This window comes from Theobroma umbraticum, unplaced genomic scaffold (genome assembly GCF_002168275.2).
Source record: "Theobroma umbraticum cultivar Fairchild unplaced genomic scaffold, ASM216827v3 scaffold_44.0, whole genome shotgun sequence".
Taxonomy (NCBI): domain Eukaryota; kingdom Viridiplantae; phylum Streptophyta; class Magnoliopsida; order Malvales; family Malvaceae; genus Theobroma; species Theobroma umbraticum.
The window spans coordinates 2299330-2315530 of NW_018397255.1; the positions used below are offsets into that span (position 1 = coordinate 2299330).

Genomic DNA, 16201 nt, shown 5'->3' on the forward strand with positions numbered 1-16201 from the left:
ATAATTAAATTTATTTTAATAATTATTTTTTATAAAAAAATGGCTGTTACTTATAAATTTCTCTTCTCTCTTTCTCTCTCTGTCCTGACCCTCCCTTGCTCTCCCCTCCCTGTGCCGAGCCAACTAGACCTCCCCCATCGACAATACCCATAAGCCATGATTCCAGCTAAAACTTTACAACCTCTTTTCTCTCGGTTATGGTCTCCATTCCCATCTTTAAACCTCCTCTGCCAGCAAATCCCCCTTTCCCGTTTTCATTGCTAACCCTAGCCTTACATTTGCAGCGGTTGGAAGCTTTGCTTATCGATCACAAAGAAAAACCTTGCTAGAAAAGCCTAGCTGACCCTATGATTGAAACTGCCATCGTCTTCATCATGTTTTAGTGTGTGAATATTGTTGCCATGTCGGGTGGTTGTGGGTTGTCTGCTCCTGCTGTCATCATCATCACATGTTTGGGAAGTAGTGTGAATAGGGCCTATTTTTTCCGGCAAAGTTATTCTGCAGTGTAGGAATTCCTATAGCTGTAATTCTGGGAATTAAAGACGATTTGCTTCCAGTGTTGTGGAGATGTGGTGTCCTGGCTGGTGTGAGCTTCACATTTTGGTTATGGCTTTTAGTCCGTGGCAGATTTTCTTCCTTAATAAATTCATAACTTAATTGGAAAAAAGAAAAAATTGTATACGGGTTTGAAATTATAATCGTATAAATTACTTAAAATAATATTAGTTTTTAGATCAAAAAATATTTTCAGCAAATGTCTTCCAAACACGAGAAAATATTTTTTACAATGTTGTCTAAACAACAAAAAATAATGGAATGTTTTTCATGAAAAGTTTTTATTTTCGGGAAGCTGATTTCAACAATACAACCGGAGGCCGAAATACACCAATAATTCTAACTTAGTTGGAGTTTGATGACTCTAAGATATAATCAAACCAAATAATTAGAAACACTGTACTCTTCCTTACGTAAAACCTCAAGATGAATGACAGAATTTTCGAAACAAAATTGTACTAAAGAAATGAAAGCACATGTATGCATACCATCCAGATCTATGGGAGTAAGTTTTCCCTGCGAATGGTTGAATCTTGTTCTTAATTGGATTTGGTGTGCATCTCCCACGCTGTGACAACGCAATATACATTTATCCTCCTTGGTAACTTGCTCTTCTCCATCCCTTATCCCGCTACAATTTGATGACAGTAATAGCAGCAGACAGATAAAAAGCTTGACTAAGACGCAACTCATTTCGGCTTGCCTCAAGAAGAAAATTTTTCCTCTTGTTGTAATGGACTCTCCATTCTTTTGAGTTATGATCAACTAGATAGGAAAGGCAAATTTTCAGATTTTGGGTCAACGTTATTCTTTTGAGTTTTGATCAACGCGTATCCTCTGACGTTCCTCTGATTGTTTATGGGTATGTAGCGTTGAAAAATGAGTATTCAAATGTAAGCCGGCTGAAAAAAAAAATAGCCCCCCTTTTATTATTTTAGAGAAGAGTTTAAATTAAATTAAGGTGATCTTGAAAAATTATCCATTGAAAAAATGTCACATCATAATTCTTTAAAACCTTGTAATTAAAATCTTAGACTCTCCCGTAATTTTTTTTTTGAAAGGCATATTTGTATTTCATTCATCCAAAATGCTGCCATTTGTCTTTTCCCGAAGAGATAAAGAAGACTTATTGCAGCAGAACGCCACTCTCAGACGGATCCAATCAAAAAGGTCCTGTGAGGTCACAAAAATTTCAGTCCCCGACTCTCTTTTAGCCTGTACATATCAGTAGGCACTCAAAACCACCTGTGAAGCAGAACCAGTGGCTCATCATAAAACAAAGGCTCATAAGTACCGTGTCCCTCACAGGGCTGACTACCAAAAAGACATCAGCCATGACACAGATGAGCAAAGTATAACTATACATGCTACTGATGAGATCAATATATCAACAACAATCAAAACAGGACCAATCCGTGAGATCCCCCGACACAGGCTCATCAGTAGTCAGTTCCAACCATATCCAGGATCCGCCATCATACCCACAACGTATGATAATAAATCCATCAGCAGCTCAGTAGATCCAGTTAGTGCATGTTAACAGGCCAACCTCACCTTGTTGTAATTTGCTATGCAGGGTATGGGTTTGAAGAAAGGATTAACTTAGAGAACCTAAGAAAACAAAGAAGAGAAGTAAACAAGAAGTTATGTTTCTACTAAACATTCGATCATATTTTTCATTCATTGATCATTGATATATATATATATATATATATATGAAGTACATTACTTGTTCAAACTTGCACACAACCATATGTAAGCTAGCTAATTTGCAGCATAGCCTTACTTTACTGACATTACACCAACACAAGTATCAGTTTCAACATCAAAAGTATGGTCCTCCACTAAGTGTCTGACTTTTGATTGTTCTTCAAAGCAAGCCTTACACTAACACTCCTTAAGGTTGGCTTTGCAGACCCCTAGCATTGTTCTGAGTTCCTCGAACCTTGGCTTGGGCAGTGCCTTTGTAAGCATATCTGCAATTTGCTCATTGGAGGCTGAACTTTACTTCATTTCTTTTTGGCATGGAACTTCACATTTATGTGCTTAGTTCTGCCATGATTCACTGGATTCTTGGCAATAGCAGTTGCTGACTTGGTATCCAAGAACAATTCAGTTGCTTCTTGTTCATCAAACTTCAAATCTAGAAGCAATTTTCTGAGCCAAACAACTTGGTTTACTGCAGCTGCAGCAGCAATATATTCTGCTTCAGCGGTAGACTGAGATACCACTTTTTTCTTTCTAGTATTCCAGCTAAATGCAGCTCCTCCTAGGAAGAACACATAACCAGAGGTACTCTTGAAATCTCTGACATCTCCAGCATAATCAGTGGCTCTATAACCATATAATTTCACTTCATTCAAGTGTTTGAAGTGTAAGCCTAAGTCAAGATTGCCCTGCAGGTATCTCAGAATCCTCTTGGTAGCTGAGAGGTGCTGAACAGTAGGGCTTTTCATAAATCTTGAGAGATAACTCACTGAAAACATGATGTTAAGCCTTGATCCACATGCATAAAGTAGACTGTCGATTAAGCTTTTGTAGATAGAAGGATCAGTGAGTTTAGGAGAGTTAGCATCATTAAATTTGTCATTTATAACCATTAGAGTTGCAACTGATTTGCACTTCTCCATATTGAACCTTTTCAAAACTTCAATAATATAGTTTTTCTGATAAAAGGAAGATGCCCTAGTCATACTGATCAATTTGAAATCCCAAGTAGTAACTCATTGTTCCCAAATCAGTCAGCTCAAACTCAGTCTTCATGGGAGCCTTGAACTCAGTTATGAGTTTTCTTTCGGGACCTATAACAAACAGGTCATCTACAAACAAGGAAATCATCGACTTTACTTGATCTTGGCCCTTTTAAGACATAAAGCATAGGTTCATTTACACTCCTACAGAACCCTTTTGACTCCAGATAGCTGTCCATCTTGCTGTACTAGGTCCTAGGGGCTTGTTTAAGACCATACAAAGCCTTATGCAGCTTGTAGCCCTTGTTGACCATATCATTGACTTTTAGCCCTTCAGGTATTACAACATAAATATCTTCCTGTAAGACTCCATTCAAGAATGCTGACTTGATATCAAGATGATGAACCTCCCAACCAAGACTACCAGCGATTGCAAGTAAAAGTCTAACTGTCTCAAGTCTGGCCACTAGTGCAAATGTATCAGTAAAATCAATTCCTGGTTGTTGAGTGTAGGCTTTCACAAGCAACCTGGCCTTATGCTTGTTAATTGAACCATCAGCATTGAACTTGGTTCTAAAAATCCATTTAGTGCCAATGACATTCATAGAATCTGTTCGATCAACCAAGGATCAAGTTTTGCTCTTGTTGATCACACTTAGCTCCTCCATCATGGCAGCCTGTCAATGCATTAGATCCTTAGCTTCAGCATAAGTAGTAAGGTCTGTAATGGCCATATTGCATCTGTTAAAGATGCTTTTTAGTTTCCTGGTACTTCTAACAGCAACTTCAATATCTTACAGATCTTCATTAGGTCCTTGAACCACTTCTTGTAATGTCCCTGGACCAAGCAACCTGTCATTGGAAGCCTCAATCACTTCTGACTTCCAGTTCCAGTAAGCTTGCTCATCAAATCTGATATCCCTTTCTACCTGAACCTTTTTTGAGCTTAGATCGAACACCCTATACCCCTTGGCTTGCAGACTGTACCCCAAAAACACTCCCACTTCTGCTCTTGGTTCCATTTTTGACCTTTTTACCTCAGGTACATGACTGTAGCAAATGCTACCAAAGATTTTGTTCAATACCTTAGTTGGAAGTATGTTTTGCAAATAAACAGCAGTGTTGGCAGCTTCTGCCCAGAAGTGTTTTGGCATTGATTTCTCAAATAATAAACACCTTGCCATGTTTCACACAGTTTTATTCTTCCTTTCACATACACCATTCTGCTGTGGAGAGTAAGAAACAGTGAACTGATGCTTGATGCCTGCAGCAGCTAAGAATTCATCAAACTCAGTAGATTAATACTCACCACCATTGTTTGTTATGAGATTCTTAATTTTGCACCTGCTTCAAGTTCAACATAAGCTTTGAACTTCTTAAACACTGAAAACACATCAGATTTAAGCTTGATGAAATAAATCCTAGTCAACCTAGTGTAGCCATCAATGAACAATGCAAAGTACTTACTACCATTGAGTGATTCAACACTCATTGGACCACAAACATCAGAGAGCACAAGTTCAAGCTTTTCAGATGTTCTTTGAAGCTTTTCAAAGGAAATGGCAGAGTTGTTTGTTTCCCCAGTTGGCAAACTTCACAGATTTCTGAATGAACGTGCATTAGGGTCATTTTTGTCCCTGGATTTTCAAAATTTAACAATTTCATTGTTGAGTAGTTGCAGTGTCCAAACCTGTTATGCCATAGTTCAGACACATCATAATCAACTTTCTCAACTGCATTCAAGCCTACATGATGCCAATCTAGTGGAAAACATTTATTCTTCATACCAACAGTCATCAATACACTGCCATTAGGCTCAATTATGGAGCATGATTTATCTTTAAACAGCGAAATGTAATCATTGTCAGTCATTTGACCAACATTAAGTAGGTTATGACATGCTTCAGGCACTAGAAAGACATTTGGGACATACCTGGTTCCATTTGAAGTTGGAACAGCTACAGTGCCTTTGCCAACAGCCTGCAGGCACTTTCGATTCTCAATTTCAATATGTGCACAACTATTCTTGTCAATGGAGGTGAATAAGATGCATTAGGAGTTATGTGGCTGGAGCAAGCACTATCAATTAACCAAGTTTGTCTTGACTTTCCCAAATTTCCTTCGGATGCCATGAACAACAGCTCTCTGGAACCAATTTATCACAAGATCCATAAAATGGAACCAGTTTGTAGGTGAAATGGTACGGTAGAACTGCAATGGCAGCTATAAAAACATCAATCGAAATCCCTTGCATGTGTGGTTTCTTCTGGTTCTCGTCATGACTTATGTTCACAAACTGCCCGAAGGTTGATCTTACTGGAACCGCGACGCTGAAAACTCTAGAGCGCTGTAGAAAGTTTGAAAATGATAAAGTGCCAGTCATTTGAAGTTGCCCACTCAAGCTCTGCCTTTGATGACTTGTTATGTTGAAGGCAACGATGTCTAAACAACAAATTCCAATGTTCTTTTGGGGAGACTCTTTCCACTGGTAGACGCTGATTTGTTTAGCAACATTCTGGAAATTTCAAATATATGAAAACCGCTGAACATACTGGCTCCGGTATCACTTTAGACAATTCACATAGACCGCAAAGTATTGTTGCTCTGCTTTTCCTGCAAAGTTTACCCCTTATAGCAGTCAATATTGATTCATAACTTACTAGTGTGCAAGTAATTGCCAAGGGATTCGGATTCAAATTGGTTGTCAAATAATAATCTGCATTCAACAGCTTGACAAAATAAATTTGAAGGACTGATAAAGAACAGTCTCGTTAATGCACAATACAGCCAACGTAACGAATATGACTGAACATTGGATTTCAGAAAAAATTTCAAAGGGCAAAGAGCCAACTTCAATATTGAATGATTAGAGTTGGAATGATAAATAAATTTTCTTATACTAACTCTTAATCAGAAGCATAATCTAGATGCATATGAAGATTGAGAATACATTGAGTTTCCACCCAGAAGAAAAGTATTACAATCCATTTCCGCTGGATAAGTAATATCCTGTAAAACTCGTTAGAAGGATAGTTGTAAAAAATTTGGCCTGTATCAGTTAAGGCAAGAGAAAGCATCATATATATTTTCGTAGTGGCTTTCTCTTCTCCATCGTTCTTACTTCTTTCCTCATTGCAAGATATTGATGGTTATAGTAATAAAACAGTGATAAACCGCTTAGCAAAATTGCTGCCCATTTCCTCCTGCCTAGAGTAGATATTTCTCTTCTTTTGGATGAATATCTGTTGATGGTTTAAGTGCTGGTTCAATTGGAACTGTAGAAGCCAGTTTTACTAATTTTGGTTCAACACTAACCTTTCAATGCTTGGTTTAATATTAGCAAAGTATCTCGTTTGAATTCATTCTCATTGGTTGCTGATATCCATACGGCCGGCAGTTTGCCCGAACAGCCTGAACTGCCGGCTATGCACAAATCCACTTCCCTTGACCCTTGTAATTATTATTCTCTTCTTCACAGGGTCCACTTTGTTATTCATCCCCTAGATCGGATATAACAAACTTAATGTTGGCAAATATGCCAACTTTATAGAATTTGAATGCCTTAATTCATAGATTTATTTTACTGTCTTAATTTTGTTATGCTCACCCATTACTTTGTCTTAAGACATAGCCAATGATGAGTTGAAGTAAACTTTCCGCTAGAAGAGGAATAATTCATCTGTACTGTATGTTTTTAAGTAAAATTCATGTTTTTTTTTTTAACCAAAAGAATAATGAGTATATACTTAGTATCTTTGATACAAACTCCACACTACCTTTTATCATTTGTATCAAGGTCAAGTGGCAACTCATGCATCTTATCTACTCATGTAATTATTCTCATCAAAGCGAATGGAAATGAAACCCGTCCTTTATGGTATGCCAATTTGATGGTTTAGTCGACACTATAATAATGTACCAGGAGCTGCTGATCCTTGTGTTTGGGCGGGGGAGCTTATCCTTGGTAGTTGAATTTGAAGCTCATTTCTCCCCTGGTTCCGTGAAAACAGAGTTGTGAACCACACCCAAAGGCCTCTACCCATCAACATTCTCTGAATGCAGCTCTCCAAACGTATTTTCATCAGACGAATGACCGTGATTAACATTGCAATTGCAGATGCCAGGCCTGATAAAATAAACAAACCTGAGAAGGGCCCTGGTCCTATTCCTCGTTTCATGGTGCTATCAATAGTTGAACTTGAACAATCCGAAGAAGATAGCATTTCTTCCCGCATTTGCTTGAATTTTCCGCTCTCTATTAATCTGAGCATCGCCTCTGACATCTCTGGAACTAAAGAAGAACCCCGTGGAAACACCTGTAAAACCAAGCTAAAAATGGTAAAATGACATGTCCAAAAGCTTGAGCAACAAACGAGGCTAAATAACCAAAACCAGTAGTGGAAGTGAAGGGTATCGTTGATGTTACAACTATAGAACCACGTAGATTACGGAATGGCTTCCACGTTTCGAAGCCTTTGCAGTATTTTGCAGCAAAACATCGGCATAAGGCGTCAAAAGAATGCGGCCTTTATCTTTCCACTTGATAGAGCCTTTGCATAATCATCAATTGAAGATTGAGCAATGTTCTTGATATTTGTTGGCTGGAACCCTAAGACATCCACTATGAACCGGAAGATAATAGAATCTCCATCACAACCGATAATAGCATTTGTTATCTTGAGATCCTCTATATCCAAACAAGATGGCTCAGTCTCTGAGCTTGTTATCATGGAAGTAAAACTTGCTGTATAGGTTGAAGTGACAACCAGGATCAGGAATAACCATGGGGCCAGCACAAAATAAGTCAAGTTGCTCCTGGGTGATTCTCCTGCAATATGAACAGTTTATGAATAACTGATCAGCATTCCATCATTCTTGAATTATACCCTTTATTACTTACATTCGAAACTGTTCGTTTCATAAATTAATTTTCATTCCCAATGGCAATGACGAACTAGACCTAAAAAATTGAATACAAAACAAATACCAAATCATCCCATGCCAAATTAAAATCAGTCCCATAATAACTCAGTAACAGAGGCAGCAGATTCCCAGAACAAGAGTATACAAAACAGAGTCACTCCGCTATCTTAGCCATCCCCTTTAGAGCATCCACTATAGAACCAGAAACAGCGAGCTCCATACTCCTCAAGCCAAGCTACAAGTTCCTATTTTCTATTTACCCAAAAAAGTTACTTTCCATGATAGTATGACAAACTTGGACATCCTTTATTCGTCCACAATGAATTCAGTCATGTGGAGTCTTTGTCCACAACTAGAGCTTATCTTTGTATGTTTCTTTGCCAACTCGGTGTTTCATGCCAATAGGAGTCTCTAGCTTTTACAGCTTGAGACTAATAATGACATATTGGCTGCATGGCTAATAAAATCCACCTTTTTTTTAAAAAAAAAAAAAGTCATGTGGAGGCAGATAATTTAAGAAGTAGAAAGTAAGGAGTAGAAGTCGCAAAAGAGAACCAGAAGACAGCTAAGGACCCTAGTATTAGCTTTGGGGTTAGATCTAGTGCTTGTATTCTACAATGTAGTGCTCGAAGCTAATTCCATATAAAAAACATGCTCAAGAACAAGGTCAAATGTGTAAATTTAAAATTAACCAAAAATAGATTATCTTACTATGTCCTCCATAAAAAAGAGTCGCAAAAGAGAACCAGAAGAAAGCTCCAACTTGTCTAGAATGCAGGTTACCACCAGATTCATTACCAGTTCTATGTTCAACTAAGCAAATAACAAAAGCAGTGAAGATAGTCATTAATGCCAAAGTAAGCCACATCTCGTCGGTGAAAGGTCTCATGAATGAAAAAACTTGGTTCAATTCAACATTTTTCTTCATCACTATCACCGGTCCTACTTCAAGATAGGGATATGAGAATTCTACAAGCTGGGACCGTTCCTCTTTAATTACTGTTAAGCCAACAGCTGCATCAAAAGTCTTCAATGTACAAAAAAAAAGTTCAAACTTCAATCAGTCAAATAATGTTTGATAATATTTTGTCAATTTTCATATATAATCTTTTTTTCACTGGATTTGGCCATAGCCTCATAGGGGATAACCACGTTATAATAAAGCATTTTAAGAAAAACTTTTGAAAATGTTAGCTGGAGATTAATATATTAATATATTTACTGAGATTGAGAGCTTGCATGAATTATGAACTACCACAATGCATGTGCAAATAGCCTGTGGAGTTAGTTTTGTGTGTTTCAGTCAGCTTTGCTGACATGTCAGTAAGCATGTAAGTGTCATGCAATGCAGCCAATGCATGCATGGATTAGATGCATGTTCATATATTTTTGTAAGTTTTTTTTCTAATTAATTGCACCTACATTTTCTGTTCATAGTAGAGCTAAAATCTACTTACATGTTTACATCACAGAACAGTTAGCACTAACAATAAGCAGCAGGAAAAGTGCACGGATAAGGAACAACAAACCTCGCGAGCAACTTCCTTCAGCAATTGATCCTCAGAACCGTAAAATGGAACCAGTTTGTAAGTGGTATTGACTGGCATCATTGCAACAGCTGCCTTAAAGATATCAATCCAAAACCCTGTTATTTGTGTTTCTCTGTGGTTCTCGTCATGACTTGTGTTGGCAAACTGCCAGGGAATCGATCTTACTGGTACGGCAATGGTTAACTCTGTATAATACTGAAGGGGCCGGGATGTCGAAAATGATAGAGTAGCAGCCATTTGAATAATCCCACCTGCATTTTGCTTTGGATGGTTATTCATGTTGAAAGTGACGATGTCTAAATCACTAACCCTGTCCGACTCATCGTCGACAAATGTCCCAGGCTTCAACCACTGGTAATTGCCGATTACACTAGCAATTTGGCGAGTAATTTCATACATATGACGAGAAACGTAACTCGTTGAAGATTCGTTTTCCGTTATTGATTTAGCCTTTCCAGGCAGAGCACAAAGTATGGTCGCTTTGGTTCTCCTGGTAACCTCATTTATTGCCGCAGTAATTGCAGCTTCATAATTTGTGACCGTACATAGAATTGGTAAATTTTGTGAAGTCAGATTCCTGATGGCCACATAAGATTGATAAGACTCTGCAATATTCAACAGCTTCATGTTGTCAGATCTGTTTTAATTCAACAAAGAAATTCTACGTACTTTCAAAGCTTGAACCATTTCGGTAGCAAGTCATTTCTTGCAGAAAAGAATACATGATGAGCCTTCACTATTTTAGAGCAACCTTGCCAGTTGGAATACTAGCAGTAGCATATATATAAGAATAGAAGATGTAATTACAGGAGAAAATATATTGAATTAAGCTTAAGCTGCAAATTGTTATCTTGGTTACTAGAGCCGAGTAACAAAACTAAATGATGAAGGAAAGGTAAAATCATAATTGATTAAAAAATTATTACTAACAAAAGTATACCACTAATTCTTAACATAATTGGAGTTTGATGACACTCAGAAGTAATCAAATCAAACAATTAGAAACACTGTAATCTTCCTTAGATCAAACCTCAAGATGAATGACAGAATTTTCGAAATAGAAGTATAGATATATACATACCATCCAGATCTATGGGAGTAACTTTCCCATGCGAATGGTTGAATCTTAATTGAATTTGGTGTGCATCTCCCCGGGTGTTACAACGCATTATACATTGATCCTCCTCGTTCGCTGTCTCTTCTCCATCTCTTATCCCACTACAGTTTGATGACGGTAAAAGTAATAGCAAAAGAAAGAAAAAGAGCTTGGCAAAGATGCTACTCATTTCCTCCTGCCTGAAGCTGAAATTTCTTTTTCGGTTGTTGTAATTGAATCTCCTTCCTCTTGAGTCTTGGCCATCCGCCGAGGGAAGGCGAATTTTTTAATTTTGGGTCGGCGTTAGACTTTCCTCTCGTCTTCTGACGGTACTGTCATATAATATAAAATATCTCGCGGAACTTCCTTGCTCTTTCATTCTCTCTGGAAATTTCCTGGCAATTGTTTAGGGGGGATGTTGCGTTGAAGAACGAGATTAGCCCTCCCTTCGCAATTCTAGAAATGAGTTTAAATTATATTAAGATGAAAAACCGTCATGTCAGGGCAATGTAAGCTGAGACAAAGGCAAAGTTCCTGGTAATCGATGTGGTTAGGACATTTGCAGTCCTTGACTGGGATGGGGACGTAAGTCAATAATTGTAGGACCGGTTGGTATCTATTGGCCAAGCCCACAATAAATGGAGATTGATACGATTAGCGGGTGGAAGTGGGCTAGAATGAGCTGTCGAGATTCATACTGGCAAAATATAAATTAAAAAGAGGGCAGTTGGCTGCTGGTCATGGCTTGAAGCAATAAAGGGGTACTCTCTTCCCGTGGATGTTATCAACGGAGTGCAATGGAAGCTACGTTTGAAAAAGGAAAGGTGAGTCGACTGGCTAGGGGAGGGGGCGTCCTTCTGAAATAGTAGGACCATGCAGGGGTACCGACGGGGGAGTCTTAGGATGGGAGACGGTAACAACGGCTCATGCCAGGCTTGAGATTACTGGTAGATTGGAAGCCGCAGATTTAGGGACAAAGCTTTTGGGTGGTTTGTTATTCTTTAAAGTAGTATGCAACGGCGATGGCGTATGTAGCATCTGGAGGCTCATGAGTGCAGTTCTTACCCAGGCAGATTGTTTGGGGAACAGGGGTTTCACCTCTGCTGCTCCCACCGAGCACTGAGGCAAGGCAGGATGTTCGGGACGGTAATGCTTCAAATTTCTCCACGTTCGTGTGGAGATACCAACTGACCAAAAGCAACAATAGGTTTCTGTATCCCCATCTGGTGGAGGTAAGGTGGTTATATAGCAGGGGTGCGTTAGTATGTATATGTCTTGTTGTGGCTGGACTTTCTGTGTAACATCGAGGGCTGGTTCCTGTGTTCAGGGGATGTCTATGGGTACTGGACGTTTAATGGTGTTTTTAAAATGGTGTGGTCAAATTAGGCCACGTCGCTACGAGGTTTAGGAGTTTTTCCTTTTGGCTGGAGAGGCCGAGTGAAGGTTATGAATTAGAAGTTTTTCTTCTTTTTGTTTCCTTTATTGACCAGTTTCCTCCGGTTACTGATCGACTATCTCAACTAAATGGTAAATAGCAAATACATACTGTAGATGGGTAAGATAAGTACATAAATTCCCGCTAGAGAGGAACGCTGAAATCGTTTTTGTTGCGCAGGCAACAACGAAAAAGCTGAGGCCACCATCATAATGGTTGCTTCAAGAGCCCAGTTACTTGTTAGTATAAGCTGATATGGTTTCCTCCCACATATTCAACTCCTTTCTGATACATGAGTAGTACGTAGCATATGGCAGTAAGATTCGTACTAATAATTACTCAGATTGCAGATGCTGGAAATTCCCTGACATCTTTTTGCCTGCTAATTTGATGACCTAACCCACATGATAATATACCGGGAGTTGTATATATATATATATATATATATTTAGTGATTGGAACTTATTCTTGCAAGTTGGAGCTCATTTGTTGTCTGATTATTATGAGAGAAGAGAATTGTCAACCACACCAAAAGCCCCCTACCGATCAACATTCTCTGAATGCAGCTCTCCCAACGTCTTTTCAATCGACGAATGACTGTAATTACCAATGCAGTTGCTGAAGCACCTCCTGATAGAATGAACAAACCAGAAAAGACCCCAGGTCCAATTCCTCGGGAAAAAGTTTCATCAGATGTTGAACTTGAACAATTTGAAATGGATAGCGTATCTTCCTCCATTTGCTGCAATTCCCCTGCCTCCCTCAGATTAAGAATCGCCTCTGACATGTCTGCAGCCAATGGAGAACCCCTTGGAAACACCTATAACACAAGATCTTAAAACAAATTAATGGTATATACATTCTTAAACCACCTGGAAGCTTGAACAATGGCCAAGAAAGGCCAACTATCATAGCAGTACTGAAAAAATTAACTGAAAGAGAATAGTTGAGATTACAAATCCAAAACTGCCTAGATTGTAGGCAGGTCCCGACTATGCAAAGGCGTAGCAGTATCTTGCAAGGAAAACATTGGCGTCAAGGGTTAATAAGAATGCAGCCTGTATATTTCCACTTGATAAAGCTCTTGCACGGTCATCAAATGAAGCGATCTTTCTTATATTCTTTCGCTTGAATCCCAAACATTTCACCAAATATGTGACGGTGAAAGAATTTCCATCACTAGCGATAGCATCATTTGTCTTTCTGAGTGAATCAACATTCGAGTGAGATGGCTCATCACCTTGTGAACTTGTTACCATAGAACTAAGGCTTGCGGTAAAGGCTGTCGAGACAATCAGGGTAAGAATTAGCCATGGAACCAGCACAAAAAAAGACAATTTGTTCCTGGGTCCTGCAAATAAAAGATCTTACTCTTTTAACTCCTGCTGTTAAAAGGCTTTCTCGTGGCATTTTCTATTTTACTCTTTTACTATTTTTTTTTCTCATACATTTCATTGCCTGTATACCTTATGCATCACCTTAGTAGCATTTTAGAGAGAAACCTAGTAAATGGATTAGGCTGCAATGCAAATGACTAAATAAATACTTAATACGATAAACATGAAATTCTTTGAAACAGTCTTAAAAGCGGCTCTGTTTTTCTAAGAATTTCTGATCTTAAAAACTTTCCACAACGTTTAAAGTATGAGCCAAAAAAAATGACATTAAACCTAATATTTATTTCAATTATAATATGCGAGGCTAGAATTCATTAAAAATAATCTCTAGAAAATTAAAGGAAAAAAATATGTATGTACATGCATGAAATTGAAATCAGAGAAAATAAAATTGACAATGAAGCAACGAAAATTTTATATGCTTCCATAAAATGAGCAAAATAATTAGGGAAAGTAGGTGAGTGCTGCCAGAGTCATTTAAATACAGAAAAAGACAGGAAAACATAAAAATTGGTTGTCAGTTTTCATGCACTGAATTAATAGTAAATCAGCAAGGTAATAGATTAACTAATTAGTGGTAGACAAATTGTCTGGAAATTTAGACAGTGATTGGTTTAAATTATTGAATATTTAATGATATCATACTATTTTAATATGGTTCCAAATTCCAAGCATATTATATTTAATTAGTTTAGATTTGGAGAAGGAGATTCAAACCTTATTTTCTTTTACACATAGAAATCATGTCTTAAGTGCAATATGCTCCATTAGTTATTTATGAAGCAAAAGTAATAACGTATGTACGGTCATCTTACTATGTTCATTGAGGAGGAAAGCCAAAGGGAGGCAGACGACAGCTTCAACATGTCTAGAATGCATTTCGTTGCAGGTTCGATGTTCAATTACCCGGATAACAAAACCAGTGAGGACAGTCATAGCTGCCATTATAACCCACATCTCTCGAGTAAAGGGGCTCATGAACCGCAAAATATCCTTCAATTCATTGTTTTTTTTCTTGACCACCATCACCAATCCTAGTTTGGCATAAGGCTGTGAGAATTCTACAAGATGGGACCTTTCTGCTGTAATTACTATACCGCCAAGAACTGCATCAAAAGCCTTCATTACAAATACAAAATGTCATCAGTCCAACTCTTGGTGCTGTTTGTTGTTTTATTGAGCCTTTGTTGGTAGTAAAATATAGATTAGTTAAAAGAAAGGACGAGAGGATGAAGAGTTATTGCGTATGTTCGAAATGTAAAGCATAAAGCACTAAAGCACTATTGCGTATGTTTGAAAACCCTTCTTCCAATTGCTCTTGTTTGGCTCAGGTTTAGTTTTGTAGAACAGAGAAGTTGTTTTAGAAACTGAGTAGAAACAAGCACTAAAGCATAATCCCAAATCCAACAAAAGGGGCTCGTAGTAGGTTCTTTCAAAAGCCATTTTTCCCCGGACTAAAATTAGAAAAGCTAGAAAGAGGATGATACTGACCTTGCCAGCAACTTCCTTTAACAATTGATCACAAGAGAGATAAAATGGAACCAGTTTGTAAGTGAAACGGCTGGGCAGAACTGCAACGGCTGCTTTAAAAACATCGATGGACAGTCCTTGCTGCTGTGGTTCCTTCTTGTCGTCGTCTTGACTTGTGTTCGCAAACTGCCTGAAAGTTGATCCAACTAACACCGCCACAGTTAAAACTCTTGTATGCTGTAGAGACGTTGAAAATGATAAAAGTGGCAATCATTTGAAATTGCGCACTAAGAGTCTTCCTTGGGTGACTTGTTAATTCGAGGGTAACGATGTCTAAACCACTAATTATGTGGGTGGAGTAAGATTTTCCCACTGGTAGAAGCTGATGAGTTTCACGATTTCCTCAATAGTTTTATATATGCAATGAGCCATGTAAGTCGATTGAGGAACGCTTTCTGGTATTGCTCGAGATATTTTACGTAGACCACAAAATATTGTTGCTCTCGTTTTCCTGGTAAACTGGCCCCATTTCAGTTTAGCCTCATAACTTGTTAATGTGCAAAAACTGACCAAGGCATCGTGATTTAAATCGTTGATGGCAGTCAAATAATAGTCCGCATTTCAATGCTTGACATTGAGAGAACTCATCGAAAAGTAGTCCATACATTTTCATGCAGGCTACAGCCAAGAGAGCAAATGAACTAAACAACTGAATTTCTAAATCAACTTTATTGGGAAAATATCAGAGAGTCAAACCACTTAAAAATTAAGGTTGGGATTAACTTTTGTTATAAACATGTGATAGAATTTCCAGAAGGAAGAACAATACCATTCAGTTTTGTGGGAGTAATATTCCCACGCCAGTCGAAGAAGGATAATTGGATTTGCGGTCTATCTGAAATTAAGGGTACAGAACCCAGTATGTGTATCTTCTCAATGCCTTTCTCATCTCCATGGTCTTCAATTCTAACCTCACTGCAGTCTAATGATGGTAACAACAGTAAAACAGAGACAAAATGCTTAGCAAATGTTCTAACCATTCCCTCCTGTCCCAGGCCGCAGAATTTTTGTCCATATATATATAT

The 16201-nt window shown here is 38.2% G+C and overlaps 3 protein-coding genes across 4 annotated transcripts in view; all 3 read right to left on the reverse strand.

Moving 5' to 3' along the window:
• Positions 1 to 1407, reverse strand: part of LOC110410091 (glutamate receptor 2.8-like) — an 8229-nt gene extending 6822 nt beyond the window's left edge. For both annotated transcript variants that reach the window (XM_089782507.1, XM_089782506.1), the window contains exon 1: positions 1044 to 1407. In XM_089782507.1, the coding sequence (XP_089638633.1) occupies positions 1044 to 1248 (205 nt within the window). In that variant the 5' untranslated portion in view covers positions 1249 to 1407. The remainder of the gene's footprint in view (positions 1 to 1043) is intronic.
• A 5529-nt stretch (positions 1408 to 6936) lies between these two features.
• On the reverse strand, positions 6937 to 11274 carry LOC110409060 (glutamate receptor 3.1-like). The gene is given in 7 exon segments (XM_089782469.1): positions 6937 to 7561; positions 7672 to 7742; positions 7745 to 7759; positions 7762 to 8073; positions 8880 to 9195; positions 9698 to 10323; positions 10800 to 11274. Coding segments are annotated over 7 exon segments (1956 nt in total). The 5' UTR covers positions 11005 to 11274; the 3' UTR covers positions 6937 to 7150.
• Positions 11275 to 11466: 192 nt separating this feature from the next.
• Positions 11467 to 16201, reverse strand: part of LOC110410094 (glutamate receptor 3.2-like) — a 5242-nt gene continuing 507 nt past the window's right edge. The window contains exons 2-6 of the mRNA XM_089782524.1: positions 16028 to 16098; positions 15138 to 15353; positions 14462 to 14765; positions 13269 to 13600; positions 11467 to 13069 (exon numbers count right to left, since the gene is read on the reverse strand). Coding sequence (XP_089638650.1) covers positions 12698 to 13069; positions 13269 to 13600; positions 14462 to 14765; positions 15138 to 15353; positions 16028 to 16098 — 1295 coding nt within the window. The 3' untranslated portion in view covers positions 11467 to 12697. The remainder of the gene's footprint in view (positions 13070 to 13268; positions 13601 to 14461; positions 14766 to 15137; positions 15354 to 16027; positions 16099 to 16201) is intronic.